Source organism: Myotis myotis, unplaced genomic scaffold (assembly GCF_014108235.1).
Source record: "Myotis myotis isolate mMyoMyo1 unplaced genomic scaffold, mMyoMyo1.p scaffold_m19_p_5, whole genome shotgun sequence".
NCBI lineage: Eukaryota > Metazoa > Chordata > Mammalia > Chiroptera > Vespertilionidae > Myotis > Myotis myotis.
Genome location: NW_023416357.1, coordinates 71,400,186 through 71,417,315, shown reverse-complemented (window position 1 = coordinate 71,417,315; position 17,130 = coordinate 71,400,186). Strand labels below are relative to the sequence as shown.

At 36.6% G+C, this 17,130-nt stretch overlaps 1 protein-coding gene across 13 annotated transcripts in view; it reads right to left on the bottom strand.

Moving 5' to 3' along the window:
* Positions 1-17,130, bottom strand: part of DMXL1 (Dmx like 1) — a 162,405-nt gene that overhangs the window by 119,168 nt on the left and 26,107 nt on the right. For 8 of the 13 annotated variants that reach the window (XM_036310685.1, XM_036310684.1, XM_036310674.1 and 5 more), the window contains 4 exons: positions 10,058-10,234; positions 9,671-9,803; positions 2,039-2,105; positions 368-546 (listed from right to left, as the gene is read on the bottom strand). In XM_036310685.1, coding sequence (XP_036166578.1) covers positions 368-546; positions 2,039-2,105; positions 9,671-9,803; positions 10,058-10,234 — 556 coding nt within the window. The remainder of the gene's footprint in view (positions 1-367; positions 547-2,038; positions 2,106-9,670; positions 9,804-10,057; positions 10,235-17,130) is intronic. The other 5 variants (XM_036310686.1, XM_036310677.1, XM_036310676.1 and 2 more) reach the window with 2 other exon arrangements.

Below are 17,130 nucleotides of genomic sequence, written 5' to 3'. Positions count from 1 at the left end.
TTTTTTTTAACCAGAGGAAATACACATAGAAAGAAGACGACAAGGGAGTAAAATGTGAAAAGTTCCAAGCAAACAACAATATGAAGAATGATTATGGGATAAAAGAATTAGATACATAAGACAGAGAAGAAAAAGATGCACAACTCTGTCACTTAAAAACATCTAAAATGGAAGTATATTATCCTTTCACATGGCTCTCCTCTTAACTGCCTCATGGCCAGAGGGCTACAAGCCAGGGACCATGTAATATTACTTGAATCTTCATAGGCAAAGTCCTATACCTATGGGTTCTCAAAATAAGAAAAGTAATCAAAGTCACAAAGATGATGTTCTCTTAATACATGGGAAATATTACTAAGACACTGACCTAGGCATGTATTTACTTGTTTTACGCCAGGAAAATCCATTTACAGCTCGAGGATGGGCCAGATATACAAAAGAAAAGTCAATTTCTCCTTGGGATTGTTTTTCTGAACTTTTATCTGGAGACGTAACAGTTGTCCGCCAGTTTTCTACATTATACCATACCTTTAAAAGACAGTCATCCTAAGAGAGAAAAAAAAAACAGAAAAACATCCACATCAAAATTAAAGATTAAGTGAAATAGCAAAAGTAAGGTTTTTCTCCTCAATCACAGCAACTTAAAAATGGGGAAAGGGGTTGTGCATAGATGAACTATGTAGAAAATCTCTGATTTTGATACTTTTCTATTAGCATTCCTTAACTATGCTTTGAGAATTAAGGTGCGTGAATGTGTGTATTTAGCAAGGGTTGGTTCAAGGAAAATTCTAGTTACTATATACTATGAAAAACAGTCATTCAGAAAACTGAAAGATGAAGTTAAGGGCACTTTTTCCATTTAGCCAAGTATCAAATAAGAAAACATTACTACTGACAAACTTAAAAAGACTGATAATATCTGAAAACAAAGGACAGTTTTCATGAAATATCATATGAATGTTCAAAGAAAATGTTGAAGATGATAAGAAGTAGTTAACAACTACTACTATATTAAATAATCTAAGTCAAATCAAAATTACATCTCCTAATTTTGGATGTAAGAGAAGAACAAGGGAGACTAAAACACACCATGTTTTGCTCTTAAGCTGTAATTACATTCCCACCTGTAATGTCAACCTGAATAAACAGCTCCACTTCTAAGAAAACCTCACTGAGGCCCAGTCAATGTGGCTTAGTGGTTGAGCCTCAACCCATGACCCAGGAGGTCACGGTTAGATTTCCAGTTAGGGCACATGCCTGGTGTTGCCGGCTCAATTCCCCATAGGGGGCATGTAGGAGACAGCCAATCGATTGATGTTTCCATCTCTCTCTCTCTCCCTTCATCTCTCTGGAAATCAATAAAAACATATTTTTTTAAAACCCACTGAAAATTTAGAGTATCTCACATTCTTAATTTTCAGAAGGCTTTGAGCAATGAGAATAACTTCAGAACAATAACTTCAACTGTGCATTAACTGCTCTGTAAACCAATAATTAAAAATAAAATCATTTCAAAGAAATACATTATTCTGAAATCAATAGATAATAACAAAGAAAATGATTACATATATCCTTCTGGAAAGTCTGTAAATTCTTATAGCTTAAATACAGTTTATATATGTCAGCTTAAAGATAATATAAATAGTAGCAACAGTTTATAGACAGTATACTACATGCAGGACACTATGCCAGTCACTTTACATATACTGTCTAAATTAATCCTATGATGAATGACGTGAAGAAGGTATTATTACCCTCAGTTTACACATGAGGAAACCAAGGCTTAAAGAGATTAACTACTTACTGAATATCAAAAAGTTGGTAAATGGTAGATTTATAACCAGATTACTTTTAAGTCTATGCTGTTTCAATTATACTATACTACCTTTTAACACAATAACATTGAGCCAATTTTTGCTATTAACATTTTAAACAGAAAATATTTTCAACTTAAGTAAGACTAAAGCCGATTAATGTTTATATGAAGTTTCAAAATAAACTATAAACACAATTTGGCAATAGCAGTTTCATAAATTACCTTCCCAGCGGTGGCAAAAAATTCTCCATCTGGTGAAAATTTCATTAAATGAATTTGAGAAGCAGTTCTGTAAATTAAACAAAGAACAATTGTCAAGGAAAAATAAGTAAGAAATAATGCAGTATTACTCCACTAAACTATACTCAGCAATTTCTTCAAATAATAAAACTTTCTAATAACACAAGTTACACACTCACTTTTAAGTATAACTCTTAAATATAAATTTTAAAATATAAAACTTTACATTAAATATAGAGATTATTTTTATGTCTAAATATCCATACATAAGAATCATACAAGGAATGACATGCCAGTCTTTAAAACTTAAGACCAGCCTTCGTCAGTGCGGCTCAGTTGGTTGGAGCACTGTCCAGTACACCAAAAAGTTTCAGGTTCAATTCTTGGTCAGGGCACATACATAGGTTTTGGGTTCAATCCCCAGTCAGGGAGCATATGGGAGGCGATGGATCAATGTTTCTCTCTCACATCAATGTTTCTCTCTCTCCCTTCTTTCTAAAAAAAATTAAATTAAATTAAATTTTAAAAATCAATAAATACATCCTTGGTTATTAAAAAATAAATAAAACTTAAGACCAGAGTCATAGCTCTCATTCCCTCAGAATGTGAAAGAATGATTTTATTTTTAATCTGGAATCTAATATCCAGAGCCACAGATAATCTATATTCCACAATACATTTTCAGGGACAAATCAGTATTTTTAAGATGAATTCTGCCTGAAGGCAGCATTTGACTAATTAAAGATTATGTGTGGGTTAATGCCATCATAAACTCAGCCTGCCAGCTTCACCTGTATACTTGGTAAGTACTAGTTTTTCTTCTCCAAGGAGCTTTGGCTCATTTCCCTTCATTGCCTTCCCTTCTGGCTACCCACATATGCTGATCCCAAGACACTTCTAACTATCTTCGCTTTCCTTTTCTTAACCAAGTTCATGCTTAAATTCATCTTAAAATTATTTGTAAAGCAGGATAAAGATGACTTCTGTCATAACTCAGCACAAATAATTTTTTCATTTTAAATGCAATAAATACGTAATAGAAAATATTGATACAGACGGATAAGAAAATGAAATCTATAGTTTCAAAGAAAACCACTCAACATTTTTATTTTATTTTAAAATACATTTTATTGATTTTAGAGAGGAAAGGACAGGGAGAAAGAGATAGAAACATCAATGATAAGAGAGAATCATTGAGTGACTGCCTCCAACACGTCCCCTACTGGGGATCAAGCCCGCAACCCAGGCATGTGCCCTTGGCTGGAATTGAACCTGGGACTTTCAGTCCGCAGGCCAACGCTCTATCCATTGAGCCAAACCAGCTACGACACCACTCTTAACATTTTAATACAAAGAATTCCAGATGCTTCTGTCCACTCTCCCTTATCTACTTCCTATAGGACAGTGGTTCTCAACCTTCTGGCCCTTTAAATACAGTTCCTCATGTTGTGACCCAACCATAAAATTATTTTCGTTGCTATTTCATAACTGTAATGTTGCTACTGTTATGAATCGTAATGTAAATATCTGATATGCAGGATGGTCTTAGGCGACCCCTGTAAAAGGATCGTTCCACCGCCAAAGGGGTCGCGACCCACAGGTTGAGAACCGCTGCTATAGGAGGATGTAGAAGAGGGTATGAAAACCGAGGTCAAATTTACAATTTTATATGCAACATTTATTTTTAAATGTTATGAAAAGTTTTATGTATCAATATGTGCAAATCTGCATTAATTTACTGGTTTATGGTATTCTATTACACATATATGCAATGATTTTAACGAGTCTTCAGTTGATTGATTATTCAGGGAATTTTTCTGTATTTTAGTTGTAATTCCAGTTTGGTCCTGGGAGCGTGTCCATGCAGCATCCACTTACTCTGCTGCCATTTTAATCTTCCCAAGTGAGCTATCTGCAATGATTTTAAATAATTTGACAATTCACTGCTGTTTTCTCATTTTGCTGTTTTGAGAAAAAAAAAAAAAGTGGTGTGATGAACATTCTTGCAAATGCATTTTTTATGCATCTGGTTAGCCCTAAAGGTGTCCTTAAGACAAATTATTAAAAATGCCTGGTATCCATGATTGTGACCTTGTCCCCACTAGTCTTTTCTCAAAAGAGTAACTAAAACAGTCTTTTAAAAGGGAATCAGATCTCAACACTCCCTCTGCTCAAAACGCTAATACCCTCCCACTCACTTAGAAAAGGCAAAAGCCTCACAATAACCTATAAATGGACTCCTGACTTTGACCATTTCCCCTATCACTCTTCACCTTGTTCACTTTACTTCAGCCACAAGCTAAGCAGCAGTTTTTGCAATGGATGTTTCCTCTGCCTACAACAGTCTTCTCCCAGAGATATGCACACATGGCTTACTGCCTCACTTCCTCCAGGTCTATACTCAAATGCCACTTCTACTCCTCTTCTCCTTACCCTACTTACTTTTCTTTATCATACTTACTGATCTTCATCTACATGTGTAACATGTTTTAATTTTTTTCTTATATTTAGTAAATTACGGAGACCTATTAAGTATAGTTAGTGTTATCTTCAGTTAATCCTAAATCAAAATTTGCAGTTTCTAGTTTCATGGTTTTTCTGCTTACTTAATAAACCAGCTCAAATAAATTAGTATGTCTAGCCCAGCCGTGGGCAAACTACGGCCCGCGGGCCGGATCCGGCCCATTTGAAATGAATAAAACTAAAAAAAAAAAGACCGTACCCTTTTATGTAATGATGTTTACTTTGAATTTATATTAGTTCACACAAACACTCCATCCATGCTTTTGTTCCGGCCCTCCGGTCCAGTTTAAGAACCCATTGTGGCCCTCGAGTCAAAAAGTTTGCCCACCCCTGGTCTAGCCCAAGTTATTACTGTATAATCTTGATTTAACTTAAAATTATTCCCCTCTCACAAATAATACATTCTCAGTTTAACCCAATGGAAACCCCTTACTAGATCTGCAGTGAAGGCAACAGAACACTTTGCTGCTCCCCTCTTCCCAATTTTCTAAAGAAAGGAGTCCAAAACAAAGCCATAGCTCTTTCCAAAGAAGTATCTTTGCAAAATCCTATTCCCTTTTCACATGGTAAGCCTTTTTAATACCTATGATCTAGCTGAGGTGTACAAAATACATGGAACCAGCTCCTTTGAAATCTCCTTGGTAAATTCCATATACAGGAGGGATGCATTACTCTCATTTTGGTATCTCATATATATCCTATTATTGCCTCAAATAACACTGACTCAGGAAGAATGGCATTTAACATCCTGACATACCAGTTTACTGGTTATTGCCTATCTTCCCCAATCTGTTCACTGCTCTATTTCAAGCACTTTTACACTGCCTGGAACATGATAAGCACTCAACAAATATTTGTTGAATTAATGAATAAAATTTAAAATTGCTATTAAAAGTATGAAAAAAAACTAAGCCTGCTAATTCATATTTCCAAATTGTTCTCTAGAAAGATAATACTAATTGCACTCCCTTCTTAACAGTATAAAAAAGTAGCTGTTGATCTGCAACTAGGAGAAAACCAAGATGGCGGCATAGGTAAATACCGGAAATTGCTGCCTCCCACAACAACTTCAAAAATACAACTAAAAGACAAAATGAACATCATCCAGAAGCACAGGAAGGCTGGCTGAGTGGAAATGCTACAACTAGAAAGAAAGAGAAAAGCACTGAGACTCAGAGGAGGTGCAGAAGTAAAGTGCAGAGGTACAGAGGCGCACGAGGAAAGGGCTGGCAACTGAGGACACGGTTGTCTTTTTCAATCGGGAGGGAGTCTCAAGCTCCCAACTGCTCTGAACTCCAGTTCCGGGCGAGTCTCTGGGGACCCAGACTCATACGAGGAGAAATTTGACTGTCTGGCAGCGGGGGGAATTCGAGGGTGGCTTTCTCTCAGAGGTGCTTGCAGCGATTACCACGGGACACTGAGACACGGGGCCTCTTAGGGCAGGGCTGAGGATCAGCCATAGCTGTTTGCTCCGCCCTGTTGATTCCCTGAGACCCCGCCCCACCCAAGCTGCGGCAGAGGCTTTTGCATATGAATGCCCTGGCCCTTTGCAATCTGAAAATTACCTAACAAACGGCAGCTGGGCCAGACAGACCCAAAACTTCCAAGAGAAGGCCTAAGGCCCCACAGCAGCTTGCATTGCTTCACAGCTGGGCCTCATCTGGGCACCTCCAAACCCCAAACAAGGAAGCGGAATTTGCAGATCTCTTTGTAGCTCCTGCTGGGTAGCCTCAGGCAGAGGCTAAATTAGCACCTCCTTAGAGATCCAAGAGCCAGTGTACCCAGTGGTCAGAGTGGGACCATCCAGATTACAACTCCTCAGATCCATAAGGGACACACTCAGGGGGCAGACTCAGTGAGCACCAAAGCCACACTGAAGCAAGTCTTGCCCCAGAAGGGTGTCTTCAGCACAGAAGTTCTCCCACTGCAGACACAGCTGATTCTCACAGCCAATTGGCCTGGAGGTCAATTCCTCCCAGTGATACCTACAACAATCAAGACTTAACTACAACAAGACTGTGCACACAGCCAACAAAGGGGTGCACCAAGAGTGTTCACCTCAGGTAATTGGGGAGGCTGAGCCACTGGGCCCTATAGGACACCTAACACAGAAAGCAACTCTACCCACAGAGAGAAGCATAAAAAATGCAGAGGCAAAGAAACAGGTCACAAATGACAGAAATGGAGGAAAGAAAACGACTGGATATAGAGTTCAAAATGAAACATAAGGTTTTTCAAGAATTTTCTAGAAACCACCGATAAATTTAGTGAGACCCTCGAGGTTATGAAAAAGGACCAACTAGAAATTAAGCATACAATGACTGAAATAGAGGATATTATACAGACTCCCAACAGCAGACTAGAGGATCCCAAGAATCAAGTCAAAGATTTGAAATACGAAGAAGCAAAAAACACCCGACCAGAAAAGAAAAATGAAAAAAGAATCCAAAAATACGAAGATAGTGTAAGGAGCCTCTGGGACAGCTTCAAGCGTACCAACATCCAAATTATAGGGGTGCCAGAAGAAGAGAGAGAGCAAGATATTGAAAACCTATTTGAAGAAATAATGACAGAAAACTTCCCCTGCCTGATGAAAGAAATAGACTTACAGGTCCAGGAAGCGCAGAGAACCCCAAACAAGAGGAATCCAAAGAGGACCACACCAAGACACATCATAATTAAAGTGCCAAGAGCAAATGACAAAGAGAGAATCTTAAAAGCAGCAAGAGAAAAAAACTCAGTTACCTACAAGGGAGTACACATACAACTGTCAGCTGATTTCTCAACAGAAACTATGCAGGCCAGAAGGGAGTGGCAAGAAATATTCAAAGAGATGAATAGCAAGAACCTACCTAGCAAAGATTACTTTACCCAGCAAAGCTATCATTCAGAATTGAAGGTCAGATAAAGAGCTACACAGATAAGAAAAAGCTAAAGAAGTTCATCACCACCAAACCAGTATTATATGAAATGCTGAAAGGTATCCTTTAAGAAGAGGAAGAAGAAGAAAAAGGTAAAGATACAAATTATGAACACCAAATACACATCTATCAACAAGTGAATCTAAAAATCAAGTGAATAAATAATCTGATGAACAGAATAAACTGGTGATTGTAACAGAATCAGGGGCATAGAAAGGGAGTGGACTGACTATTCTTTGGGGGGAAAGGGGTGTGGGGGATGCAGGTAGAGACTGGACAAAAATCGTGCACCTATGGATGAGGACAGTGGCGGGGGGAGGGCAGAGGGTGGGGGGGGAACTGGGTGGAGGGGAGCTATGGGGGGAAAAAAGAGGAACAACTATAATAATCTGAACAATAAAGATTTAATTAAAAAAAAAAAGTAGTTGTTTTTCCAAATACTTACTAGTAATAGCCATTATTCATCCTCTTTTTGGATATTTCACATTTCTTGATTTCAAGTGAGATTAATCAACCATTAATATGTTTATTAGTCATAAGTACTGCGGTTTAAAATTGTTCTCCTCACTGTCCATTTCTGTTCACTATTAAGATATCTGTTCTTTTCTAATTAATTTTTAAGACCTCGTTTTAAAAAAGGGATTATCCCAAAATTGCAAATATTTTCTCTCTCAAGTTTTTATTTCTTTTCCTTAGGGTCCTTCTTATTTACAGAATTTTTTTTTTGTAATCCTCATCCGAAAATATTTTTTCCATTGATTTTTTTTAGAGAGAGTGGAAGAGAGGGAGGGAGAAGAGAAAGAGAGAGCGAGTGAAAGAGAAAAATTTATGTGAGAGCTATCTCAAATGTGCCCCAACCCTGGCCGAGGATCAAACCTGCAACCCAGGTATGTGCCCTTTACCAGGAATCTAACCTGAGACATTCACCAGCAACACTAACCATTTAGCAACACTAGCCAGGGCGACAGAAATATTTTATTGCTACAGTAAAAACAATCAATTTTTTCCTTTCTTTTCCTTTCCTTTCCTTTCCTTTCCTTTCAGTTTCAAGTTTTGGTATCATACTTAGAAAGTCTTTACCTAACTCTAAAGCAATACTTTTCATCCCATAGCAATAAAACATAAATGACAAATGTTAGCCATATATGTGACTTAAAATTTCCTAGTAGCCACATTTAAAAAAGTAAAAACAGGTGAAATTAATTATATTTTATTTAAACTAATATAGCAAAAATATCATTTCAACATGTAATCAATAAAAAATTGATAGGATAATTTACATTCTTTTCTTTGTGCTAAGTTTTTGAAATCCAGTATGAATTTTATATCTACAGCACATCTCATTTCAGGCTAGCTACATTTCAAGTGCTCAACAGGGATATGTGGCTTGTTGGTACCATACTGGACATTGTAGCTCTGAAATATAAAAATTCACCTGTTTTCTTCTAATATTTGTTTCATTATATAGAAATTCAATTTGTTCTTCCTTTGACCTTTATTTTGGTGTCAGATATGAAACAGACTCTAACTTCATTTCTCTTCCATAAAGCTAGCAAGTTTGTCCCACTCATGTAAAATGCCACCTTAAATATTAAACCTCCACATATAACTGGGCCTAATTCTGAACCCTAATCTGTCGGTTCTTATACCAATGACAAACTGCTTGATCAGTTGTAGCTTTAGAATTCATTTTCCTATGCTAATATCTTTGTTCTTTGTTTTCTCTCAGAATTTTTCCATACTTGACCTTTTAAATGAACTTCAACACTATGCTCAAAACTAGAAATTCCAATGGGATTTTGACAAAAATTATGTCCAATATATAGATTACTTTGGGAAAAATATACCTCTTCACAACAGAAAAATTTTCATTCAAAAGCATTAAAAGTATCTCTGTCTTTTTCTTTTTGTATAATTTAGCAAGTTCTATTGAATGATCTTCATATAGGCCTTACACATTTCATGAATGTTTTATTCAACAAGTTTAAAAAAAAAATCTGTAAAACATGGGAAATGGTGAATCCTCTGTATATATTTTTAAAAAAAGCATGTCACAATAAAAAGAAGTCAATACATTTTATGTTAGTGTGGTTTTACACAAACTAAATGCATCTATAATAAAACTACATGGCAGAGGTTTGTGAGTTTAATCCCCTAATTAATTGCTTACTTGTAATGCCAAATGCATCTCCAGTCTCCCAAGTTAAGACCTGTTTTATCTGGATTTTCATCTTCAGTTGGCTTCTCCAAGTTAGCATTGGACCAGAGTTGCAAACAGCTAGAACCAGTTAAAAGACGATTGCCTAAAAAATATATATATATATTATTCAGCATTTATTATTTAGGAATTTAGTTGGTGAGTTAAGTTACACACTCAATAGTTTCATATAACACTATAAAGATAAAATAACTTCCAAAAAAAAGTCAAATAACAAAAAGAGATTGGGGGAGGAGGATTAAAGTTATATTTTAATTTTGTTAAAGCAGCTTAGGGGGGGAAAAAGAGATTTTTATAATCTCTCATTCAACAAACATTTAATGAGCATCTTCTTTGTACCAGGCACTGTGCTAGGCATGAAGCATATAATGGCAAATATAACACTGTCTTCTTTTATAATGAGTTTATATTCCAGTAGAGAAATATGAACAAAGGCATGAAGACATTCGAATTCAAATATATTCCCAAGAATGGCTTGTAATCTGGGATGGATAAGAAGTAAGTTGTATAGTAGATCTGTAAAAATAAATAAGATTGGAAAAAATCTGAGGTCAGATTATGAAACACTTTTGATGTTCATAAGGAGTTTGGAGTTTGTTATAGATACTTGCAAGTTAAAGATTTTTAAGTGGGAGGAGGGAGTTTACATAAATGGATCTGTATTTTAGAACAAGGGGTCTCAACTGGGGGGAGGGGTATTAACAGAGAGACTTGAAAAGGCCTGTGAACCTCACTTCATTGAGATATGCAAGTTATATGTATAGTATGTACATTTTTCTAGAGAGATAATCAGTAATTTCCACCATACTTTCAAAGATTCCAGTACACAAAGAATGGTAAAGATTCATTTTAGAAAATAACTCTAGTGATAGACAAGATTAGGGAAAACATAAGACAGAGAAACCTGGTTAACCTGTAAGAATACTGATGGGAAATCATGAGGACCTGAATCAAATATTAAAGTAAGACAAGAACTTGAAAGTCATTTCAAAAGCAGAATTTTCAAGGCTTAACACCAATAAAAAAACAGGAACATACAATAGGTTTCAGGGGTAGATTTCAACTTTATGACTTGGATAACTGAGTAGAAGATTGTGCTATAATCCAAACAAAGAATATAGGGGAGGTGATGTAACTTTTGCAAAAAATCTGACAATACATAAAGCATTCACCTTAGCAATTAAGAACTACAGATTGTTGTCTCTCTGGAAACATCATATTATTTCAAAAGGAAAGTGGGTCTGTGGCACATAGACTTTAGAAATCCTTGTGTATTAATTCCCAATTAAGTCACTTATAACCATGTGAATTTGATCAAGTTGGGAAGCTTTTGAGCCTCAATTTTCTCATCTATAAAATTAAAAATTTGTATAGTGTTGTAGTAAAGATTAGCTATAATATGTATAATGTATTTAGCATAGGCTAGGCCAGTGGTCGGCAAACCGCGGCTCGCGAGCCACACGCGGCTCTTTGGCCCCTTGAGTGTGGCTCTTCCACAAAATACCACGTGCGGGCGTGCACGTATAGTGCCATTGAAACTTCGTGGCCCATGCGCAGAAGTTGGTTTTCGGCCTGGGCGAGTCTATTTTGAAGAAGTGGCGTTAGAAGAAGTGAGGGGTGTCGGTCGATGAGGCGACGGGAGACACGGCGCAGGTGGGCCATGGGATACGCAGTGCAGGGGAGGCGAGCGCGATTCATGCGCGTGTTGAGTGAACCAGTCAGTCAGCGGTCTCATTGTGCAGTGGTCAGTGCTAGTCGTGTCCGCAAATCGCGTACGGGTGACAAAAGTACCTACTCGAAGCATAAAGTTACCTGTATTTTTCCAACCAGCTGCAAATCCTACAGGCATTTAATTTTATCAATAAATAATATCGTTATTAAGTATGATATCAAGTTTCATTCAACGTACCTATAGTTTAACTAAAACTTAAAAACTTTAAAGTTTATTAAGTTAATTTTAGGGAACATTGTTGAGTGAAAGAAGATGTAGTGTCGAGGATTGAGAAAGGTATGTTGAGATGGTTTGGACATATAGAGAGGATGAACGAAAGGAGATAGATGGAACAAGTATACAAGACGAGTGTGGATGGGAGAGTTTGAAGGGGTCGACCTCAGCGAACGTACCTCAATCAGATTGAGGATGTTTTTAGCAAAGGCCAGCTTAGGAGTACCCTAATTAAGTTAATAACAATGTACCTACCTATATAGTTTAAGTTTAAAAAATTTGGCTCTCAAAAGAAACTTCAATCGTTTGTACCGTTGACATTGGGCTCTGTTGACTAATGAGTTTGCCGACCACTGGGCTAGGCACTTAGAAAAAGCTCAATAAATAATAGCAAGTAGGGGGAAAGTCTCACAGGCAGATAAAAACAATCCAGAAATCAACACCCATTTTTGATAAAAACTCTCAGCAAGGTGGGAATTGAAGGATCATACCTCAACATAATAAAAGCCATATATGAAAAACCCACAGCCAACATCATACTCAATGGACAAAAACTAACACCATTTCCCTTAAGAACAGGAACAAGACAGGGATGCCCACTCTCACCACTACTGTTTGACACAGTACTGGAAGTATTAGCCATTGCAATTAGACAAGAAGAAGAAATAAAAGGCATCCAAATTGGAAAAGAAGAAGTAAAACTGTCCTTATTTGCAGATGACATGATATTATACTTAAAAAACCCTACAGACTCCATCAAAAAACTATTAGACTTAATAAAAGAATTCGGCAATGTAGCAGGATACAAAATTAATGCCAAGAAATCGATGGCATTTCTATACACCAATAGTGAACTTGCAGAAAGAGAGACTAAAAAAACAATCCCATTTACCATCACACCAAAAAAATTAAGATACCTAGGAATAAACTTAACTAAAGAGGTAAAAGACCTCTACTCAGAAAACTACAGTACGTTGAAAAAAGAGATAGAGGAAGACATAAAGAGATGGAAGAACATACCATATTCTTGGATTGGTAGAATCAACATCATTAAAATGTCCATACTGCCCAAAGCAATCAATAAATTCAACGCACTTCCCATTAAAATACCAATGGCATATTTCACAGACCTAGAACGAACTCTCCAAAAATTCATCTGGAATAAAAAATGAACCCGAATAGCTGCAGCGATTCTGAGACAGAACAAAGTAGGTGGGATCTCAATACCAGATATCAAGCTGTATTTACAAAGCCACTGTTCTCAAAACTGCCTGGTACTGGCACAAGAACAGACATATAGATCAATGGAATAGAATAGAGGCCCCAGAAATCAGCCCAAACCAATACGCTCAATTAATATTTGACAAAGGGGGCAAGAACATACAATGGAGTCAAGATAGTCTCTTCAATAAATGGTGTTGGGAAAATTGGACAGATACATGCAAGAAAATGAAACTAGACCACCAACTTACACCATACACAAAAATAAACTCAAAATGGATAAAGGACTTAAATATACAACGGGAAACCATAAAAATACTACAAGAATCCAAAGGCAACAAAATCTCAGACATATGCTGAAGCAATTTCTTCACCAATACAGATACTAGGGCATTGGAAACTAAAGAGAAAATAAACAAATGGGACTACATCAAAATAAAAAGTTTCTGCACAGCAAAAGAAACCATCAACAAAACAACAAGAAAGCCCACTACATGGGAGAACAGATTTGCCAATGCTATCACTGATAAGGGTTTAACCTCCAACATTTATAGGGAACTCATACAACTCAACAAAAGGAAGATAAACAATCCAACCAAAAAATGGGCAAAGGACCTAAATAGACACCTTTTAAAAGAGGACATTCAGAAAGCCAAAAGACATATGAAAACATGCTCAAAGTCGCTAATCATCCGAGAGATGCAAATCAAAACAACAATGAGGTACCATCTCACACCTATCAGAATGGCTATCATCAACAATTCAACAAACGACAAATGCTGGAGAGGATGTGGAGAAAAAGGAACACTTGTGCACTGCTGGTGGGAATGCAGACTGGTGCAGCCACTATGGAAGACAGTATGGAGTTTCCTCAAAAAACTAAAAATGGAACTCCCATTTGACCCTGTGATCCCACTTCTAGGAATATATCCCAAGAAACCAGAAACACCAGTCAGAAAGGATATATGCACCCCTATGTTCATAGCAGCACAATTCACCATAGCTAAGATCTGGAAACACCCTAAGCGCCCATCTGTAGATGAATGAATTAGAAAACTGTGGTGCATCTACACAATGGAATACTATGCTGCTGTAAAAAAGAAGGAACTCTTACCATTTGCAACAGCATGGATGGAACTGGAGAGCATTATGATAAGTGAAATAAGCCAGTCAATGAAGGAAAAATACCACATGATCTCACTCATTCATGGATAATAAAGACCATTATAAACTTATGAACAAAAATAGATACAGAGGCAGAGCTGCCTCGAACAGACTGTCAAACCACAGCAGGAAGGCCGGGGAGGGTGGGAGGGCCAGAGGGGGGTGGGTAAGAGATCAACCGAAGGACTTGTATGCATGCATATAAGCATAACCAATGGACATAAGACACTGGGGGGTAGGGGAGACCAGGGGATTGTCAAGGGCAGGGGAAAAAAGGGAGACATATGTAATACTCTTTGTAATACTTTAAGCAATAAAAAAAAAAAAAATCCAGAGAGTACTAATGAGACATTCCATTTAAATAAGATTACTAGCCCTAGCTGGTTTGGCTTTGTGGATAGAGTGTTGGCCTGGGGAATGAAGGGTCCTGGGTTCAAGTCTAGTCAAGGGCAAATGCCCAGGTTGTGGGCATGATCCCCGGTAGGGGGCATGCAGCAGGCAGACAGTCAATGATTCCCTCTCATCACTGATGTTTCTCTCTCTCTCTCCCTCTCCCTTCCTCTCTGAAATCAATAAAAATATATTTAAAAATAAATAAATATGAATACTATTCCACTGTTTAACTTACTAACAGACACAAGTTTTCTTTTCTTTCCTTTTTTTTTTTTTGGAGATATAATTGTCATATAACATTATTAGTTTCAAGTGTATAATATGATTCAATATTTGCACATATTGACAAATGATCACAATAAATCTAACTAACACCCACCACCACATATGGTTACAACTTTTTTCCTTATGATGAGAACTTTAAAGATATACTCTCTTAGCAACTTACAAATATACAATACAGTGTTATTAACTACTAGAGGCCCAGTGCACGAAATTCGTGCATGGGTAGGGTCCCTAGGCCTGGTCGGCGATCAGGGCCAATCTGGTTCCCCGCCTCCCCATCTCCCCCTTCCCTCACCATCTGCGTGGTCCCCCCCCCCCGCCTCCCTGACTCCTCCTTCCCTTGCCACCCATGTGTTCCCCCTGCCTCCTCCCTCCCTCACTCCCTCAGCACCCTGTCGTCGCCTGCCATGTTTCATGCCGCCCCCTGGTGGTCAGCGCACGCCACAGCGAGTGATCAAACTCGATTTCCTGATCAAACGCCTGAGGGGACACTTTGCATATTTGCCTTTAATATATATAGATAGTCAGTGCTGTACATTACATCCCCAGGATGTTCTTTATTTTATAACTGGAAATTATTAACATAAACTGAAAATAAATTTACCCCATGAAGGATTAAGAATTTAATAAAGAATGCAAAATAATTAATCCTAAGTATGGAATAACACAAAAGTAGGTAAGGTATGGTATAAAATATATTGATTTGAACACAAAGGGCAGAGGTATGGATATTAAAATTGGGGAGGGGGAAGCATAAGAAGCTGAAGACAGAAAATCTTATGGTTTAAGCAAGGTGCAATAGTGGATTTCAAGACAACACAAGAGCATTATAGTCAATTTACAAACATCAACTGAAAAAATATCCAAATACCTGGCAGGTAAATATATAAATACTGAACAAAACCAAAATACTAGTATTTCATGTAAAACATTAAAAATAATTTTACAAATAATTATAAAGTTCATTTGCAAAAGTAATAATTATACTAATAGCTTCCAAATATTTAGTATAGCTGTAATCTATTCCTCAACTGAATTCTAAACTTTAAAGTATTTAATAGTAAAAAGAAAAATAATGAACTTTTATATGAATTTTAACTCAATCACAGTTAAAAAAGATAATGGTCATGAGCTGCTATCAAGTCACTACAAGATATGTTAAAAAAATAAGTCATCATCTATTAATATTACTCTGTAATGATGATTTTAGAGGTATTTAACATTAATACTATCCTCTAAAACATTAGTACTAACAGACCATGGGCACAAAAATTCTAAGCAACTGATACATCATTACTAAATAAATAAATATACATATATATATATATATATAATAAATCTTATTAGTAAATTGACTATAATGCTCTTATGTTGTCTTGAAATCCACTACTGCACCTTGCTTAAATCATAAAATTTAATATATATATATTAAATGTTTTTATTGCAGTTAATATGATACTGTAAGAAGACAGTTCACTTGCTAACAATATTTCTATAGGACTTTATCACTTACCAAATACTTTCATATATATTGCCATATATGATCATTAAAAAACTATTTTGTGAGCCCTAGTCAGTTTGCTCAGTGGTTAGAACACTGGCCAGCAGACTGAAGGGTCACGATTTCGATTCCTATCAAGGGCACAAACCTCAGTTGCAGGCTTGATCTCCAGCCCCAGTCAGTGTACAGGAGACAACCAATCGATGTGTCTCTTTGTCTTTCCCTCTCCCTTCCACTCTCTAAAAATCAATGGAAAAAATACCCTCAGGTGAGGAGTAACCAAAAAACAAAACAAAAAAAACCCCTATTTTGTGAAATAAATTTTATTCTAATTTACAAGTGAGTTAAACCTTTCTCGACCTGCTAAATAACCTGTTTATGATCACAAAACTTGTCAAATATGTGAACATTTATTCAGAGGTTAATATATGATGGGTCCTGAAAGATAAATACTGAATAAAATAGAATCTCGTCCCTTGTCTAATCAAAACAATAAACCATGTAAACAAATACAATAAACTGTAGTGCCATATATAGTAACTCTATAATTTATCATCCAAATAGAACACTTGTGAGAGTAGAAGGTACACAATTAATAATCATATGAGGACAATAGGAATAAACCGGGACCTAAGTCACCCTATCCACAATAGAGTTATATACAAAGTGCCATACTAAATGCCAAATTTGAACTCAGGCCCAATCTCTTTCAATTGTATGCATAAAATATATATGTAGGCACCAGCTAGTAAACATCAATCTTACAATCTCATGAGAAGAAACATTTTAAAACACTGTGAGATTTTTTTTTTTTAAATCTCAAAGGCAACCTCTTCCCTTATTAAATCATTTCCAAAGGTTCTGAAATTTGTGTTCTAAATTAACTTTTTTCCTCAGCTATTT